Genomic DNA, 19,193 nt, shown 5'->3' with positions numbered 1-19,193 from the left:
ATCAGGAACATGAAATCCATGATTGGGGCTTTCCCTTTGATCACCCTTCGGTTATAGCCATAACGATACAAGTTGTATAGTTACATATTTTAGATGTTTTTCAAGCTGGTAATTTCCTTCTATTTCAGGAGAAATGACAAGTGCTGTTTTAGAGAAATCCTGCGGAAGTGTCTATGACTGCAGCCATCCTGCGACCCTGACCACAGAGGAATTCCATGTGCGGGTGACCACAATGTGCTGTAACACCGACTTCTGCAACAACGGCACGATGTACAAGTGTATGTATTTAGGAACGAATGGAAATATTATTTTCTTGAATAAAACAAGGTGTTGGTGGAGGTAGAAATATGTCTGGGGGATTTACATGCAGAGGCCAATTCTGTATGTGTGGGTAAGGAAAGTACTACTACTCATAATGTGTACAAATGGACAGAGCACAGTACTACTACTCCTATCCTGTATGTATGGGTACAATCCAAAACTACTACTCCAATCCTGTAAATATAGACACAGCACAGTACTACTACGCCTATACTGTATATAGACACAACACAGTACTACTACTCCTATCCTGTATGTATGGGCACAGTACTACTGCTCCTATCCTGTATATATTGGTACAGCACAGTACTACTACTCCTATCCTGTATATATAGGCACAGCACAGTACTACTACTCATATCCTGTATATATAGGCACAGTACTACTACTCCTATCCTGTATATATGGGTACAGCACAGTACTACTACTCCTATCCTGTATATATGGGCACAGCACAGTACTACTACTCCTATCCTGTATATATGAGCACAGCACAGTACTACTACTCCAATCCTGTATGTATGGGTACACTCCAATACTACTACTCCAATCCTGTAAATATGGACACAGCACAGTACTACTACTACTCCTATACTGTATATAGACACAACACAGTACTACTACTCCTATCCTGTATGTATGGCCACAGTACTACTACTCCTATCCTGTATATATGGGCACAGCACAATACTACTACTCCTATCCTGTATATACAGGCACAGCACAATACTACTACTCCTATCCTGTATATATGGGCACAGCACAATACTACTACTCCTATCCTGTATATACAGGCACAGCACAATACTACTACTCCTATCCTGTATATAGGACAGAGCACAGTACTACTACTCCTATCCTGTACATATAGAACAGAGCACAGTACTACTACTCCTATCCTGTGTATATGGGCACAGCACAGTACTACTACTCCTATCCTGTATTTTTAAGCACAGCACAGTACTACTACTCCTATCCTGTATATATGGGCACAGCACAGTACCACTACTCATACTCTGTATATATGGGCACAGCACAGTACTACTACTCCTATCCTGTATATATGAGCACAGCACAGTACTAATACTCCTATCCTGTATATATGAGCACAGCACAGTACAACTACTCCTATCCTGTATATATGCGCACAGCACAGTACTACTACTCCTATCCTGTATATATGAGCACAGCACAGTACTACTACTCCTATCCTGTATATATGCGCACAGCACAGTACTAATACTCCTATCCTGTATATATGAGCACAGCACAGTACAACTACTCCTATCCTGTATATATAAGCACAGCACAGTACTACTACTCCTATCCTGTATATATAAGCACAGCACAGTACTACTACTCCTATCCTGTATATATGCGCACAGCACAGTACTAATACTCCTATCCTGTATATATGAGCACAGCACAGTACTACTACTCCTATCCTGTATTTTTAAGCACAGTACAGTACTACTACTCCTATCCTATATGTATGGGTGCATTATAGTACTCCTACTCCTACTCCTACTCTGTATACAGAGTATATATGGGCACATAACAATACTACTACTCGCATATAGACACAGCACGTTACTACTAGAGTCTAGATATGAGTTCTCTTTGCCTTTGCCGCTTTATGAAGCCTTTAGTCCATGACTTTTTGATTTTGTATTTTTTCTTTTAGCAAAAGGACTAAATTCCACCATTAATGGAGTCACCTGCTTGTCCTGCTTTGAAAAAAATTCTCAAACCTGTGAAGTAAAAAAAAATATTGATTGCACTGGAGATGAAAAGCATTGTGTACATTACCAAGCCACCAGAGAGGGAGGTAAGAAGCTCCAGACTCCCAATGTGTAGGGTTTTATTGTTGTTTTTTTGTGCATGGTCATTGTACAGGGAGGGGCAGGAGATAAGCTGTGACATCATCTAGTGTCAGTAGTGATGTAATGATGGGTCAGTGTTATCTATATAGAGGTCATTGTACAGGGAGGGGGAGGAGATAAGCTGTAACATCATCTATTGTCAGTATTGATGTAATGATGGGTCAGTGTTATCTATATAGAGGTCATTGTACAGGGAGGGGGAGGAGATAAGCTGTAACATCATCTATTGTCAGTAGTGATGTAATGATGGGTCAGTGTTATCTATATAAAGGTCATTGTACAGGGAGGGGGAGGAGATAAGCTGTGACATCATCTATTGTCAGTAGTGATGTAATGATGGGTCAGTGTTATCTATATAGAGGCCATTGTACAGGGAGGGGGAGGAGATAAGCTGTGACATCATCTATTGTTAGTAGTGATGTAATGATGGGTCAGTGTTATCTATATAAGAGGTCATTGTACACAGAGGTGGAGGAGATAAGCTGTGACACCATCTATTGTCAGTAGTGATGTAATGATGGGTCAGTGTTATCTATATAGAGGTCATTGTACAGGGAGGGGGAGGAGATAAGCTGTGACATCATCTATTGTCAGTAGTGATGTAATGATGGGTCAGTGTTATCTATATAGAGGTCATTGTACAGGGAGGAGGAGATAAGCTGTGACATCATCTATTGTCAGTAGTGATGTAATGATCGGTCAGTGTTATCTATATAGAGGTTAGTGTACAGGGATGGGGAGGAGATAAGCTGTGACATCATCTATTGTCAGTAGTGATGTAATGATGGGTCAGTGTTATCTATATAGAGGCCATTGTACAGGGCGGGGGAGGGGATAAGCTGTGACATCATCTATTGTCAGTAGTGATGTAATGATGGGTCAGTGTTATCTATATAGAGGTCATTGTACAGGGAGGTGGAGGAGATAAGCTGTGACATCATCTATTGTCAGTAGTGATGTAATGATGGGTCAGTGTTATCTATATAGAGGACATTGTACAGGGAGGGGGAGGGGATAAGCTGTGACATCATCTATTGTCAGTAGTGATGTAATGATGGGTCAGTGTTATCTATATAGAGGTCATTGTACAGGGAGGTGGAGGAGATAAGCTGTGACATCATCTATTGTCAGTAGTGATGTAATGATGGGTCAGTGTTATCTATATAGAGGTCATTGTGCAGGTAGGGGGAGGAGATAAGCTGTGACATCATCTATTGTCCGTAGTGATGTAATGATGGGTCAGTGTTATCTATATAGAGGTCATTGTACATGGAGGAGGAGATAAGCTGTGACATCATCTATTGTCCATAGTGATGTAATGATGGGTCAGTGTTATCTATATAGAGGTCATTGTACAGGGAGGGGAGGAGATAAGCTGTGACATCATCTATTGTCAGTAGTGATGTAATGATGGGTCAATGTTATCTATATAGAGGTCATTGTACAGAGAGGGGAGGAGATAAGCTGTGACATCATCTTTTGTCAGTAGTGATGTAATGATGGGTCAGTGTTATCTATATAGAGGTCATTGTACAGGGAGGTGGAGGAGATAAGCTGTGACATCATCTATTGTCAGTAGTGATGTAATGATGGGTCAATGTTATCTATATAGAGGTCATTGTACAGAGAGGGGAGGAGATAAGCTGTGACATCATCTTTTGTCAGTAGTGATGTAATGATGGGTCAGTGTTATCTATATAGAGGTCATTGTACAGGGAGGGGAGGAGATAAGCTGTGACATCATCTATTGTCAGTAGTGATGTAATGATGGGTCAGTGTTATCTATATAGAGGTCATTGTACAGGTAGCCGGAGGAGATAAGCTGTGACATCATCTATTGTCAGTAGTGATGTAATGATGGGTCAGTGTTATCTATATTGAGGTCCTTGTACAGGGAGGGGGAGGAGATAAGCCGTGACATCATCTATTGTCAGTAGTGATGTAATGATGGGTCAGTGTTATCTATATAGAGGTTAGTATACAGGGAGGGGGAGGAGATAAGCTGTGACATCATCTATTGTCAGTATTGATGTAATGATGGGTCAGTGTTATCTATATAGAGGTCATTGTGCAGGTAGGGGGAGGAGATAAGCTGTGACATCATCTATTGTCCATAGTGATGTAATGATGGGTCAGTGTTATCTATATACAGGTCATTGTACATGGAGGAGGAGATAAGCTGTGACATCATCTATTGCCATTAGTGATGTAATGATGGGTCAGTGTTATCTATATAGAGGTCATTGTACAGGGAGGGGAGGAGATAAGCTGTGACATCATCTATTGTCAGTAGTGATGTAATGATGGGTCAGTGTTATCTATATAGAGGTCATTGTGCAGGTAGCCGGAGGAGATAAGCTGTGACATCATCTATTGTTAGTAGTGATGTAATGATGGGTCAGTGTTATCTATATAGAGGTCCTTGTACAGGGAGGGGGAGGAGATAAGCTGTGACATCATCTATTGTCAGTAGTGATGTAATGATGGGTCAGTGTTATCTATACAGAGGTCATTGTACAGGGAGGGGGAGGAGATAAGCTGTGACATCATCAATTGTCAGTAGTGATGTAATGATGGGTCAGTGTTATCTATATAGAGGTCATTGTGCAGGGTGGGGGAGGAGATAAGCTGTGGCATCATCTATTGTCAGTAGTGATGTAATGATGGGTCAGTGTTATCTATATAGAGGTCATTGTACGGGGAGGGAGAGGAGATAAGCTGTGACATCATCTATTGTTAGTAGTGATGTAATGATGGGTCAGTGTTATCTATATAGAGGTCATTGTACAAGGAGGGGGAGGAGATAAGCTTTGACATCATCTATTGTCAGTAGTGATGTAATGATGGGTCAGTGTTATCTATATAGAGGTCATTGTACGGGGAGGGGGAGGAGATAAGCTGTGACATCACCTATTGTCAGTAGTGATGTAATGATGGGTCAGTGTTATCTATATAGAGGTCTTTGTACAGGGAGGGGGAGGAGATAAGCTGTGACATCATCTATTGTCAGTAGTGATGTAATGATGGGTCAGTGTTATCTATATAGAGGTCATTGTACGGGGAGGGGGAGGAGATAAGCTGTGACATCACCTATTGTCAGTAGTGATGTAATGATGGGTCAGTGTTATATTATTACAATAAAAGTTTGAAAAAGATACAGGGTACATGAGAATTAGCCCTTAAAAGGGATATCCTCACGTACAATAGAGGCTTCTTCCACCCGATCTACCTTAATAGGTGGATCCGTGGTGGTAGGTTTCCTTTAAGGGGATAAAGGAGCCATTCTGGCCAGTAGACACAGTGGGGCACATTTACTAACGGCGCATTTCTGTTGGTTTCTCGACTATTACCATTTTGCGACGCATTAAACAGGGTTTTTTTGGCGCAATCGCACCGACTTTCACGCGACAAAAATCGGGGGGCCATGGCCGTCGGACAACCAGACTGATTTGGACTACGTGCGGGATTTAAAATTCAAATTGTGTCGCAACATGCACTCACATGCACCGGGAAGAAGAAGGTGAACTCCGGCGGACCTGAGTGCGGAAGCGTCACATGCAGGATCTCGGACGCACAATCTTGTTGAATTGCGGCAGACTTCATCCTCGTCGGACAACGCACCCCTGGGGATCGCGCAGGGACAGGGTAAGTTAATGTGCCCCATTACTTTACATTCAAAGTCGATTTTACCTTTCCCCCCAAGATTTGCCATTTACATGTCTATTTCCATTCAAGAACTCTCGACTTGTTATTTTTCCACTGAATTTCACCTATAAGGGAGTTTCCTCTGTGGAATTTTAATTACTTCATTTTTTAATGTTTTTGCAATATGAATTTGGTTTAAAATGTTGCCAAATAGGAAGTCCCTGTGTACACAGAGGTTGTCCTGTTGATGTTTTTTAGGAAAGGGTGGACACTATAATACGGCCTCACGTCAAGGTCTATGATCTTTTATTATATATGTAATTAAACATCAATCAATTATTAAAAAAAAAAAGTCGGAGGCCGTTCATGAAACTTCAAAAAGACCAAATTTGTAAAATTCTTGTCTCCAGAAAGGAACATTAGGGAAATTCTACTGACTGGAGTAAAGAGACAGCAGACTATACTTCATCAAGATAAGAGAACTTGCTCCATGACTCCTTGAGTCCTAACAATGGGACATATTTGTTCCAACAAAATTGCCTTCAAAGACCGGGAACAAATAAAATGAAATTAGCGAAATCATCCGTGGCCAATCCACGCTGACGTCAGTTACTGGTGCAAAATCGGAGCCAAAATATTCCTGTTACGGCAAAAATTTTAGGAGGTCATTGGTCCTTCCATACTCCTGCCTGGGACAGAAGTGTCAGGGCACTGCAGAACAAGGGACCCCCAACAATTTCAATCAAACCTGAAATACTTTTGGGGGTTACATTTGTTAAGATTCTTTAAAAGACCCACTGAAAAAAAATAGGGGTGAACCTAAACTATCTGCTGCCCGAGTCAAGCTATAGGCAAGCCCCTCTGCCCCATCCACTGGTTATATATTAGGCTATTTTTTAGTATGTGGGTTCTCCATGCAGTGTCTCACGCTGACATCGGGTGTGATGAAACACTATTTTTAAGAGGAATGATTCAAAAAAGTTTTTGTAGCACATTCCGATAAAATTTACCATCCTTTATTTCTCATTCATTTAAAATGTACAACTGTGTACATGTAGGTAAAAAAAACTACGCTATATTGTAAGCCTCACTCATGGTTTACCCCTTTAAAGAGGACCTTTCACCACCCCAGACTTCCCATACTGAACATACCATAAAGCAGGCTCTGGAATCCTGATTCTGGGGAACTTGGAATTTTCCTTCCAGCCCCCTCCGTTCCAGTGATATGACCCCCAGGATCTGAAGATTCCGCGCGCTCACCCCAGTACAAAGTAGTCTTTTATCTGACACCATCCGACGCTGATTGGATGGTGTCAGAAGATTTTAGCATACTCACACCCCGGACCCGTGTTGCAGCTCCTCCTTTCTGACCATACAGACCTCGGAATCTTCAGATCCCGGGGGTCATATCTCTGGAACGGAGGGGGCTAGGAGGAAAATTCAAAGTGCCCCAAGTGGGAAGTCTGAGGTGATGAAAGGTCCACTTTAACAGGCTTTTCACCAAAAAACGTTGTAGGCATATTCTTAATTGAATATTCAGGCATAAATCTGAATTGAGAGCTTAGGTGAGGTTGGTGGTGCAACACCCAAATCTCCTAGGGATCAGCTGAATTACACTATGAACAGAGGTAGACGATGAGCAGACTCATTAAAATTTGGGTTGAGCTGAGTTCAGCTGAAACTAAATTTTATTAATCTGTTCCGAGTCCAAAATCCCCACCAGAAATGAATGGAGTGGGAGTTCTCCAGCACTAACAAATCGGTGGCACTGGGAGCAGCCATTTTGGAGGGTGTCGTCCCTTGCAATGACATCATCAAAGGTGCGTCAATCCTCCCAATGACACCATCCATTAAAATGCCACTGGCCACTTTGCCAGCGCCATTAAAAGAGTTAATGTCCACGAGTCGAACCCGGAGGACCCGAACCGGCAAAGTTCTCTGCAAACCTAACCTTTGCAATTTGGGTCTGCTCATCACTAGTCTTTAGTGTATCCACTGTTTGCAAATGCAGCCTGTAGCATGGTGTTGGACTTTGGTTCCCACCATAACATATAAGTAACCCAAAAGATGAGACTCTCACTTCCGTAGGGAATCACTATTATTCAGTGTCATATCTAGAAGACGCGGTGTCTACTAATTCCACTAATCCTAAATGGAAAGTAAAAGACTAAGAATGCGTTCACATTTATAAGTTTTATCCTTGTACCGGCATCTTTACATCAGTTTTACCATTAGTTGTACTTGAAGCAAATAAAATCGATGGCTACTGATAAAGACGTCTCCCGTGAGCAGGGTGGTGGCGGCACTAATTTGCCGCCTGAGGCTACAAGTCAGATCAGTCCTTTATATCCTCGTGTATATTTATTTATTACACAACCCATTGCTATAATGGTTATCGCTAATGCCGGGCCGGGGACACTGATGTTGTATGTTTCTCTATGACTATTGTATAATTACCCGATGACATTATACCTGCCCTGATATTAATATGAGATGTTACCAGATAATGATATGGTGCAGGTCACTCTGAATGTAAATGATTTAGTCACATAATTATTACTTATATAATAAGTAGTTACCTCTACAGAGCCGGATTATTGTCATAGGTGCGGTATTGTGCTAGTTACACTCTCGTACATAGTAGTTATATCCTTCTATACATCCTAGTAAGCTAAATAGCAGGATTTGGGGAATCAGTAAGTTGGGCTGAACGGCTTTATAGCTGGTATAATATATATATAGGCGATCCCCCGGGTTACATAGAAGATAGGTTCCGTAGATTTGTTCTTAAGTTGAATTTGTATGTAAGTCGAAACTGTATATTTTATGATTGTAGTTCCAGACAAAAAAAAGTTTTTGCCCCAGTGACAATTGGAGTTTCAAAAATTTTTGCTGTAGACTATAGTAACATCCAGAGAGGTCACCAGAGGTCACAGGGGGCAGAGGGGTCTGTCTTTAACTAGGGGTCACCTGTAAGTTGGGTGTCCTTAAGTAGGGTACCGCCTGTATATAGATTTACTTTCTCATCTACTTTAGTTTTGTCTTTATAGAATTAAACATTTATAGAATTTTGTGTCGTGTATCACAGAACAATAGACCTCATCTTACCCATAGTATTATGTGCACACAAATAGTCCCTGAACAATAGGATTGTACAATATGTCCTGTTATTGTATCCCGGCATATAATAGAAGTTGTGGAGTAGAGATAATATTCCCAGGGTATAAAATGAAGGCAAATGTAAAGCTGATTCTTAGTCGGGTGTCACCTTGTACCTGAGATTACTATAGAACATGACTTCTATTAAAGCCTTTGTTGTAGACTTCAGACAATGCTCCTCGCTGGTGGAGCTTTGCAGGATCTCACTGGACATTTCCTTCACAAAGTCGAAGAAACTTGATACAAATGATGGTATAGAAGGGACTTAAAGGGGGTTTCCACCTTTAACTCTTCCTAACATTTCTGTGCTTAGTTGAGGAATTTCCTGATAATGATATTTGGCTTGTTTCCTTCGGTTTCTTTGCTTGAACACGTTAGCTTCAGGCTCATATATTGTGGGTGACAAGGCGTTGGCATGGATTAGCATCAAAAAGCAAAGTATGCCGCGTGCAAACATTAATGGTCTACTGGCTGTATACTGTGACTATACAGGCTGCTACATGAATGTCAGGAATGATGACCACATCTAAGGAGACCAAGACCAGCACCACCAAGAAGGAGGGTTGGTGAATATGTGTGAAATACCACCAGCCATGCGAAGAAGAAGCAAAGAAGAAACAGCAAAAAAGAATAACAACACTTATTAAACTACAGCTTTCAGACACTTACAACACCATTAGTACAGTAGGTGGAGGGGTCCACAAATTAGGGTCTCAAAATTAAATTAGCATCACATAATAAAACTACCATGGTAATGGAATAAAGCAATATCATAGCAAAAGTGCAAAAGAAATCTAATATAATAAGGTAGAACAAGGATAAAGGGAATGAACGCTCAGTGGCTGAAGAAAGCCCGTGTATACCACCAGGAGTTCTGGGGTTATAGTGGGCAAAATACATTTGATATGAGAGTTTCTTCCTAGGTATGGATCTTATTGTCAATCTGAAAGGAAATAAACCAGTTATAAAAAAATAAATAAAGGAAATATTCACCTCCACTTCTTTTGTTTTCATCTTGATTATGGTGCTGCCTTTGTTAAGCTTGACACCCCGGGATCATATAGAAAATAAACTAATAATTAGCAGCATGGAGTGCAGGGACAAGATGTCCATCACCACGGGCTGCTAATTATGCACTCCCCTGCACCTCCCTCTCCCATTCTGGGAGCATATCTCTCACACCTCTTGCATGACGTCACCTCCCTCTCCCTGCATGTGAGAGGGAGGTGCTGGGGCATGCATAATTAGCAGCCTGGAGAGCTTGACATCTTGTCCCCACACTACGTGCTGCTAATTATATTTTTCATTTCTAAGTGATCCAGGTGTGTCAAGCTTAGCGAAAGACAGTGCTAGGGTCAAGATGAAGAGGAGCAGAGGTGAGAATTTCCATGGCACTTGGCAATTCCGTCAGCTCCGTAGAGATGAATGGAGTAGAACGGTCATGTGTGGCCCGGGGACCAAAGAGGGATCCGACTGAGGTACCTGGGACCCCATTGAATCCCTCGTTTTTGTTATCTGTGTAGGTCTCATCACTGAGACACCCCACGATCAGCAAGCTAGGCTCTATCCTGTGGAACCAGAGGAAGGATGACTTTGGTAGAATTTATTGTTAAAATCTTTCATTGATGAAGCTACCCGTTTTAAACCAGTAATGGCATCTTCATCCGACCAGAAAAATAATAGAACAGCAGCAGGAGACTAAGACTCAGTGGCATGCCTTCTATTTTACGCCCATCTTTTTTCCTCTCTTAGCTATCTGTCATGAGGCCATTTTTCTCCAAATGTAGCCAATAAGTAATGCGTTATTGTATAGGCAAAATTTACTACTGGATGATTCAAGTGGCATTTCTGAGGCCAAAAACAATGAAATGTCTGGAAGCCACCAAATTTGTGGGGACATCTCTCAATTGTAGAGCTTGAAGACTATTGCGCCTTGATCTGCCATATTTTGAAACTGTATCTGCTCCCACCCAATGCCAAAACAATTTAATGTACAATCTCCATAAACTGTCGGTTGTATGGTTTGGGGGCTATGAGTGAATCATGTCTTCCCTAAAGTGAAGTCCTATCTGCTACCAATGTTAGAACTAACCCCGCAGTGCCGAGTCCACACCCACCTATAGGGCATCTACAGGGGTAAACATGTCCACACCTTTCTTTATTACATGAGATAAGTTAGATATATTTTCTTCTAAATCACCATAAATATTTTGTAATTTATAGATAATTTTGAACGCTACCCAAAGATCTCAATATCCGGCATTACTTTTCATCATCTCTTTCTACAAATGTGTGTGGTCTTTCTGTTTCATCCATTCGTTTTTAGGCTCAGGAGATTGATTTGTAGAGAAAAGGAGACTATTTTGTTTTTCAGGTTGTTAAGTGTTTCAGTTCCAAAAATATTTCTTGGACAAAAAACAAAGGATTTACGAAAAAAGACTGCGCAATACAAAGTATTCAGCACATGCAAAACTAAAAATCAAAGAGAAAAAAAGAAAATCAGAAATTGGCCGTTCACATAAGAGAATTTAGAAATTGCGTAGATTTCGAAGCCTGAAGGAACAAACAAACAAGCTGATACATCGCAGCGTATGATTTGCTGATATGATTATAGGTTAATCAGCAAAATTATATGTTACATTGAGATGGAATAGTAAAAATTAGGAGGATGAGTAGAGGAACATCAAGGCGATTACGATGGATAATTACAATTATAATTGTAAATAGAGGACTTGAAATGCAAAGTTTTGGTTTGTACAGAACCTTCTGGGTTCAAGTCCCCTGAAACCGAACCTAAATTTCATTAGAAGTTTGGGGCTGGGTCGTCTCAACTTGCTTCCGCAGCTAAGTCCTGCAATTGTTGTTGGTACTGATGGCCGGTATTTAACTGGCTGTGCCCATGCGCCAGCACTAAGCACTTGGCGGCGCTGGGCACTACCAAATTGGGGATGATCATTACTTATCGAAAATGGACAATGGACATTGCTAGAATGACGCCTAGCAATGTCCATGCATGTGCATGCTTGCGTTTTTTTTTAAATGCTGGGGTTGACTTTAAACAGTGAACATTGACTTAAATGGCGGCTGTTGCACCTTGGGGATTTTAAAAATGTGGCTTCAGACGAATTCCAAATAGTTTGCTCACCACTGGTTGCGAATCGTAGGCTTGCAAATTTTTGTTATCTAGTTTCTTAACAATATTTATGGAATACATGTTGCTTAAAATATCTGCAAACTTCCAACTGCATGGACTCCCACCACCCATGAAAACAGACCCTGTAGTTCATGAAAACAGGAGTCTTGCTCTGGCAAATTGAATGAAACGGGCTCAGCTATCGCCTGATTCACTGTCTATGAAAACACCGGAGATAGACGAGCCATGTGCTAAGCAGTTTCCAGCCCTCCCATTGTAGTGCATGGACAGGCAGTAGGAATACTTAACCTGCCGCTCCATCAGTTAGTAAGAGCATGACCCATTTCGAACTATGGATATGGGATAACAATCAAAGTTAGTACAACCCCTTGGTTCCTGGCTCCACCACTGCAGGGATTGTCAATATCAGTGTACAAAACAGCAGTCTGGATAAATGCCTCTCTATCTAATTCCAAAAATTTGTGTTCCGGCTTCCCTAAAATCACAAAAAGGGTCATACACTTCGCTTGGCCTCACATTCACACAGAACGTCAAGTTTGTGATTGAATATCTTCTAAAATATTCTAAGACAAAAAGTAGGAAGAAGAGGAATAACCTGTTTCTAAAGTAAATCTCACAATTCAGATCTTATTGTTGTTCCAAAAGATCTTGTCCTAGAAACATGACCCAAGGTGGTTCAAGCCATTATTTTTCCATTGTGTCTCATAATCTCAGCTTTTAGGAGTTTAATGAATGTGAATTGTATTGTTTTGTTATGTCTTTATCTACCCCAAGCATCTTCATTGTCACCGCGTCCTTCTGAAAGTAATTTTATTCTTTGTGGTTCTTCCAAGTCTCTCGTCAAAGACTCGAACAAACATTTAGAGATGGAGCCAAGTTTATCTTCATGGCAATAAGTTAGGTGAACAGTGACACCCCAGTCAAATTTTACAAAATTGTATCCTTGTTTTTGGATAAAAATGTTTTGGGTGGTTTACAATATTTTGAAGAAAAAAAAAAACAAGGATAAAAAACTGGGTCAATCTAGTAAAAAAGTTGATCAAAAATTGTTATTTTCATCTCAATGAGAGAATGTTGTATTTCACCTGTTGGACGTTCTTTAGCTGAGCTCTACCCTGGCAGCCTCTTCTTTCTGGAAATCCTTATTATTGGGATCTTCATTTATTTTTTATGCAAAATGTGTAGTTTATAATTCAAGTCAATGGTCCAGATTTACTAAAGCCCCAGCACCTGTTTTCTGTCCAAACTGCTTGCACATGTATTTAAGAAGGGTCCGCGCCCCACATGCAACACTTTTGTGTTGCGGTTGCACTATTCCCGAAGCAACACAAATTTCTTCACCAAAATGAGGCGTTCTAATGCAGAATCGCAATGGGCGACACATATCGTGAAGAGTCCAACAGTATTGTGTTGCACACCCAATGTTAAAGGTGCACCAAAAGAGTTGGTGCACTCTGTTGGGGCAGTGCAGAGGGCGCTAGATTCATGAAAATAAGGCACCACAATTCATGAATCTGTCGCCCTCAGCACAACATCAATATCATACAACAACCAAACATTCCCCATTGGAAAATCTTTTCTCTATGAGGAGTACAGGACTATAAATAGCACATGATTACTGGTGGTCCAGTACAGATTTTGGATTGGTCTAAGTTCCACCATTGGACACAACCTTGGCCTATAATGATTAGATTTTTCAACATTTCAGTTCTCCACAGTAGCTTCTCCACAGTAGCTTCTCCACAGTAGCTTCTCCACAGTAGCTTCTCCACAGTAGCAGGTTGTAGCTGTAAAATCCCTGCAGTAAATTGATTGTAATTGTAGGATTTGTAATGGGAATTATGGGAATATACATAATAATTATAAAGAAGGAGCAATATATGATGTAAGATACGATTGTGACATGGAAGCTCTGGGACTACATACAAGCAGAGGTCACACCAAAGGCACAATCATATAATAAAAATTGATATATCACCATGATATTCTGTAGCGCTTTACATATATGCAGATAATCTTCATATGTCAGTATAGAGCAGTGGAGGACCTTAAAGGAGGATTCAAGGATAACAACATTGATAATATACCCATATAATAGGTGATGAATTTATTGGTTTATTTTTAAAACTCAATTTGGTTCTGGGTTAAGGTACCGTATTTTTCGGACTATAAGACGCACTGGATCATAAGACGCACCTAGGTTTTAGAGGTGGAAAAATAAGAAAAAATCCCCCCCCCCCCAAATAGTGTGCTAAAATATTTAACAGTAAAGTAACGGCGCTGTATGGGGCGGTACAGCCATGTTTCACTTTGGAGAGGGGTAGGGGGCGAGCAGCCCTCACCCCCTCCTCCTCTCCTGGGGATCAACGTGTGCCAGCCTTGCTATGGTACGGCGGGCACACGTTCATGTGAGTGTAGCCTAAGGGGACTGTGTAGGGGGTACTTTTATTAGGAGTCATTGAGTGACATTTGGTGAAGTTTTAATAGTGTACTGTGTTCGGGGAGAATTAATGGGGACACTTTATTAGGGGACATTTTATGGGACACTGTTACCTGATGCTGAAGGATGACTCCTGTGCCGACACTACAAGTGTTCTATCAGATACAGCCCTATACAGAACACTTGGTGGTCGGGGGGAAGTGTTGTTACTTTGACCCAACACTGATTGGCTAGGGCTTGGCTAGCAGGAAGATCAGCCAGTGTTGGTGGCAGAATTAGTGATGGGAATTATAGAATTATGTTGACACGTAGTCAGGGGGTCTCAAGAGTTACCAGGGCTGTATGTATGAGTATATGTGACAAATTCTCACAAGAGCTTACAATCTATGAGGAGGAGGAGGACACAGGGTGACAATGCTTGTACAATGGTCACAAGAGCTTACAATCTACTAGGAGGAGGACACAGGCAGTGACAATGCTTGCACAATGGCCACAAGAGCTTACAATCTATGAGGAGGAGGAGGGGACACAAGAGGTGACAATGTTTGTACAATGGTCACAAGAGCTTACAGTCTATGAGGAGGAGGACACAGGAGTTGACAATCCTTGTACAATGGTCACAAGAGCTTACAGTCTATGAGGAGGAGGACACAGGAGGTGACAGTGCTTGTACAATGGTCACAGGAGCTTACAATCTATGAGGAGGAGGACACAGGAGGTGACAGTGCTTGTACAATGGTCACAGGAGCTTACAATCTATGAGGAGGAGGACACAGGAGGTGACAGTGCTTGTACAATGGTCACAGGAGCTTACAATCTATGAGGAGGAGGACACAGGAGGTGACAGTGCTTGTACAATGGACACAGGAGCTTACAATCTATGAGGAGGAGGACACAGGAGGTGACAGTGCTTGTACAATGGTCACAAGAGCTTACAATCTATGAGGAGGAGGAGGACACAGGAGGTGACAATGCTTGTACAATGGTCACAAGAGCTTACAGTCTATGAGGAGGAGGACACAGGAGGTGACAGTGCTTGTACAATGGTCACAAGAGCTTACAATCTATGAGGAGGAGGAGGACACGGGAGGTGACAGTGCTTGTACAATGGTCACAAGCGATTACAATCTATGAGGAGGAGGAGGACACGGGAGGTGACATAGACTGTAAGCTCATATGACCTTGTACAAGCACTGTTTGTGAATTGTTCAGTTTCACACACCTGTGAGAACAGCACAGCAGGCACAGGAGCAGAGAAGTACTGGTCACATTTCCTGTCCCATCTTTAGTGTTATTTGATGCTGGGTCTCTGGGAGAAGATAGTGATCTGTCAGGCATCAGTCACAGTGAGAGCTCCGTGCTGAGGGGGCGTGGCTTGTGCTTCCCTTCATAACCTGGAAGTGGTGTCAGTCAGTGTGCATTCAATCTGATTACTGAGCTCCGCTGCTCACAGAAACCAGCAGGCGGCAGCTGTGTGTGGAGCCGAGCTCAGCACTGCCCCTGCGCTTACTGTCATGTGCTCTATTCGGACTATAAGACGCACCACAGTTTTTTCCCCATCTTCTGGGGAAAAAATGTGCGTCTTATAGTCCAAAAAATACGGTACTTGCGTGCAACCATTTTGAGCAGGGTCATTGCTCCTGGTGACTTTTCCAGCAGCATTTAAAGAGTTAAAGGGGTTTTCCCACAAAGAAAAGTTAAGCCTTATCCATGACGTGGGGCCTAACTTGCTGATCAGTGGGGTCTCAGTGCTGAGACCCTCACAGATCACAAATGGGGGTTCGCGACCCCTCGACGCTCGTCAGACTAATGGAGCAGACAGCCGCACATGACCGTTCTGCTCTATTCATCTCTATAGAGCTGATGGAAATGGCCTGAGCGCCGCGCTCACCGATCTTCGCCAGCTCCATAGAGATTAATGGATCAGAACAATCATGTGCGGTCATGGAGCAACGAGGGGACAGTCGGACCCCTAGTTTCCGCGATCTGCAGGGGTCTCAGCAATGAGACCCACACTGGTCAGCAAGTTAGGCCCTATCCCGTGGATAGGGCCTAACTTGTCTTTGTGAGAAAACCCCTTTAATGCCCACATTAGTTAAACTGAACCCAGGCTAGGACCCAAATTTCTAATGAAGTTAAGTGTCATGTATCATTTCAATGTTTATTATGTGAATATGAAGATAATTGTCTACACTGATCTACTTCAACAATATTTCCAAAAAACTGATCATAAGAAACATCAAATACCCATTGCCTTCAAGGGAAAGTGTAGTGAGCATGCTCTGTGACCTGTGCAGAGGTCACTGTGCAGGGAGGGGAGGAGGAGCTAAACTGTCTCTATCATTGATTTCCATCCATCATGCCCACCACTTTTTGAGGCCTGCACAGTTACACTAAGCTCATGCTGCACCGGTACTAAGTGTCCGTCTTATCTTGCAGGGGGAGCTATCACCGTGGCTGGTTGTGCCTCTGAGAGTATGGAGAGGTCTAAAGGGGGCGCTGCCTTCCGTGGATCTTCAGTCTCCATCCAGGATATGAGCAACAAGAACAATGGGGAGTGTTTGAGAGACAATGGGCTTCTGCTACCGCTCCTGGCTACGCTCACCATTGTCGCGATATACTCACAATAGAACCGATACTGGAACATATACAAATGTATAATGTCTTCTTCTAACAATGCCTTACTTACATTATTACATTATTTTAGAGATTTTAATGAAAATGAAAAAAAAAAAAAATTCTGAAGCAGCATATCTCACCTCCTTTGTCTTCTTCTAGGGCCCCAGGTAGACTCATTGGTCAATCTACCACTATGTTTTAATAAAAAACTGAGAATGTTAGTAAATTGTTGCTCCCATAGAATGTAGAGTTGTACTGATTGGAACTTATCCCATTTATTTATGTAGCATTTATGTAGGGCACCAAGAACATAATGTGACAAATTTATATTTATTATATATTTTTTCTGCACTACTTTTTCATTAAAAAACTAAAAAATTTTGTATTGTGTTGCCAACCTATTATTTTTATGGTAAATTTTAGATCTATTTTAAAATAATGTCATGTATGTACAGTACAAACCAAAAGTTTTGACACACCTTCTCATTCAAAAGAGTTTTCTGTATTGTCATGGCTATAAAAATTGTGGATTCACACTTAACAAAAAGTGTGAAACAACTGAAAATGTGTCTTATATTTCAGGTTCCCTTTGCTGTGATCATTGCTTTGCACACTCTTGGCTTCTCTTGATGAGATACAAGAGGTAGTCACCTGAAATGGTCTTCCAACAGTCTTAAAGGAGTTCCCAGAAATGCTTAGCACTTGTTGGCTCATTTGCCTTCACTCTGTGGTCCAGCTCAACCCAAACCATCTGGATTGGGTTCATGTCTGGTGACAGTGGAGTCAAGATCATCTGGCATAGCCGCCATCACTCTTCTTCTTGGTCAAATAGCCCTTACACAGCCTGGAGGTGGTTGGGGTCTTGTCCTGTTAAAAAATAAATGATGGTCCAACGAAATGCAAACCGGATGGAATCGCAGCCGCTGCAAGATGTTGTGGTAACCATGCTGGTCCAGTATAGTCCCCAACAGTGTCACCAGCAAAGCCCCCCCACACACACACACCATCACACCCAACAATGTCACCAGCAACCCCCCCCCCTCCCACACACACACCATCACACCTCCTCCTCCATTTGTTCCCCCTTTCTGCGTTGCACAAAGACACGGTGGTTGGAACCAAAGATTTCAAATTTGGACTCATCAGACCATCAGCTTCTCCTAGCAGGTGAGTTTTTCTTTTGAGGAGAGGATGATGTAATCCCTGGGTTGTGCTTGAAGGCAGAATAATCAATCACTGCACCATCCCCCAGCTGCTGTGTATGAGTGATCCAGCTTAGGTTGATTAGTCATGTCTTGACTAATCTCCATTTGTAATTTCAAGCTCGTGTCTAATGTGTTTATGTGGGCAGCCAGCTTGACCCAGCTTTCCCAAGGTCGTGAATGTTATAATTGTTTTTTCAGCAAAACCACTCATCTCAGGGATTAACCAAGATATGTTTCTGCATCAGTGTAGCTACAGCATTCTCAAGGTATGTTTGCTTCATAATGCATCAAATCACATAATAGGTTTCCTTTAAAGTAATAATGACCACTTATTTTCCTTTACTTAGCTGCTTTTTTTTAGCCATAATACATATTCTACCAGTCTATTCAGTAGGACGATCAGCAGTTTATCCCCCTGACTCCTGCACAACACAACTGATGGTCCCAGTCCCATTTATAAGGCAAGAAATCCCCACTTACTACCCCTGACAGGGCACCTGTGATGTGAGAACCTCTTAAGGTGACTACCTCTTGTATCTCATCAAGAGAAGCCAAGACTGTGCAAAGCAGTAATCACAGCAGAAGGACCTGGGATATAAGACACATTTCCAGTTGTTTGGATAGGATCAGTACAGGATGAGTAACGTCATGTGCTTATAAAACAATTATTACTAACCTGATAATAATATTGGATGAGTTTTACCTCAAGCCAAAACAAAAGAGTTTTTCAGGTTTAGAGCAAAATAAAATGAGTCATTGAACAGACA

General features: G+C 41.8%; 1 protein-coding gene across 1 annotated transcript in view; it reads left to right on the top strand.

Annotated features, from left to right (window-relative positions):
- The window catches only part of LOC140134592 (phospholipase A2 inhibitor and Ly6/PLAUR domain-containing protein-like), a 44,515-nt gene extending 26,913 nt beyond the window's left edge, over positions 1-17,602 (top strand). The window contains exons 3-5 of the mRNA XM_072155025.1: positions 129-278; positions 2,006-2,149; positions 17,042-17,602. Of these exons, the coding sequence (XP_072011126.1) occupies positions 129-278; positions 2,006-2,149; positions 17,042-17,232 (485 nt within the window). The 3' untranslated portion in view covers positions 17,233-17,602. The remainder of the gene's footprint in view (positions 1-128; positions 279-2,005; positions 2,150-17,041) is intronic.
- Positions 17,603-19,193: the final 1,591 nt, after the last annotated feature.

Source organism: Engystomops pustulosus, chromosome 6 (genome assembly GCF_040894005.1).
Source record: "Engystomops pustulosus chromosome 6, aEngPut4.maternal, whole genome shotgun sequence".
In the NCBI taxonomy this organism is placed as follows: Eukaryota; Metazoa; Chordata; class Amphibia; order Anura; family Leptodactylidae; genus Engystomops; species Engystomops pustulosus.
Note: the sequence above shows the minus strand (reverse complement) of the source record. Positions and strands in the feature narration are given on the sequence as shown.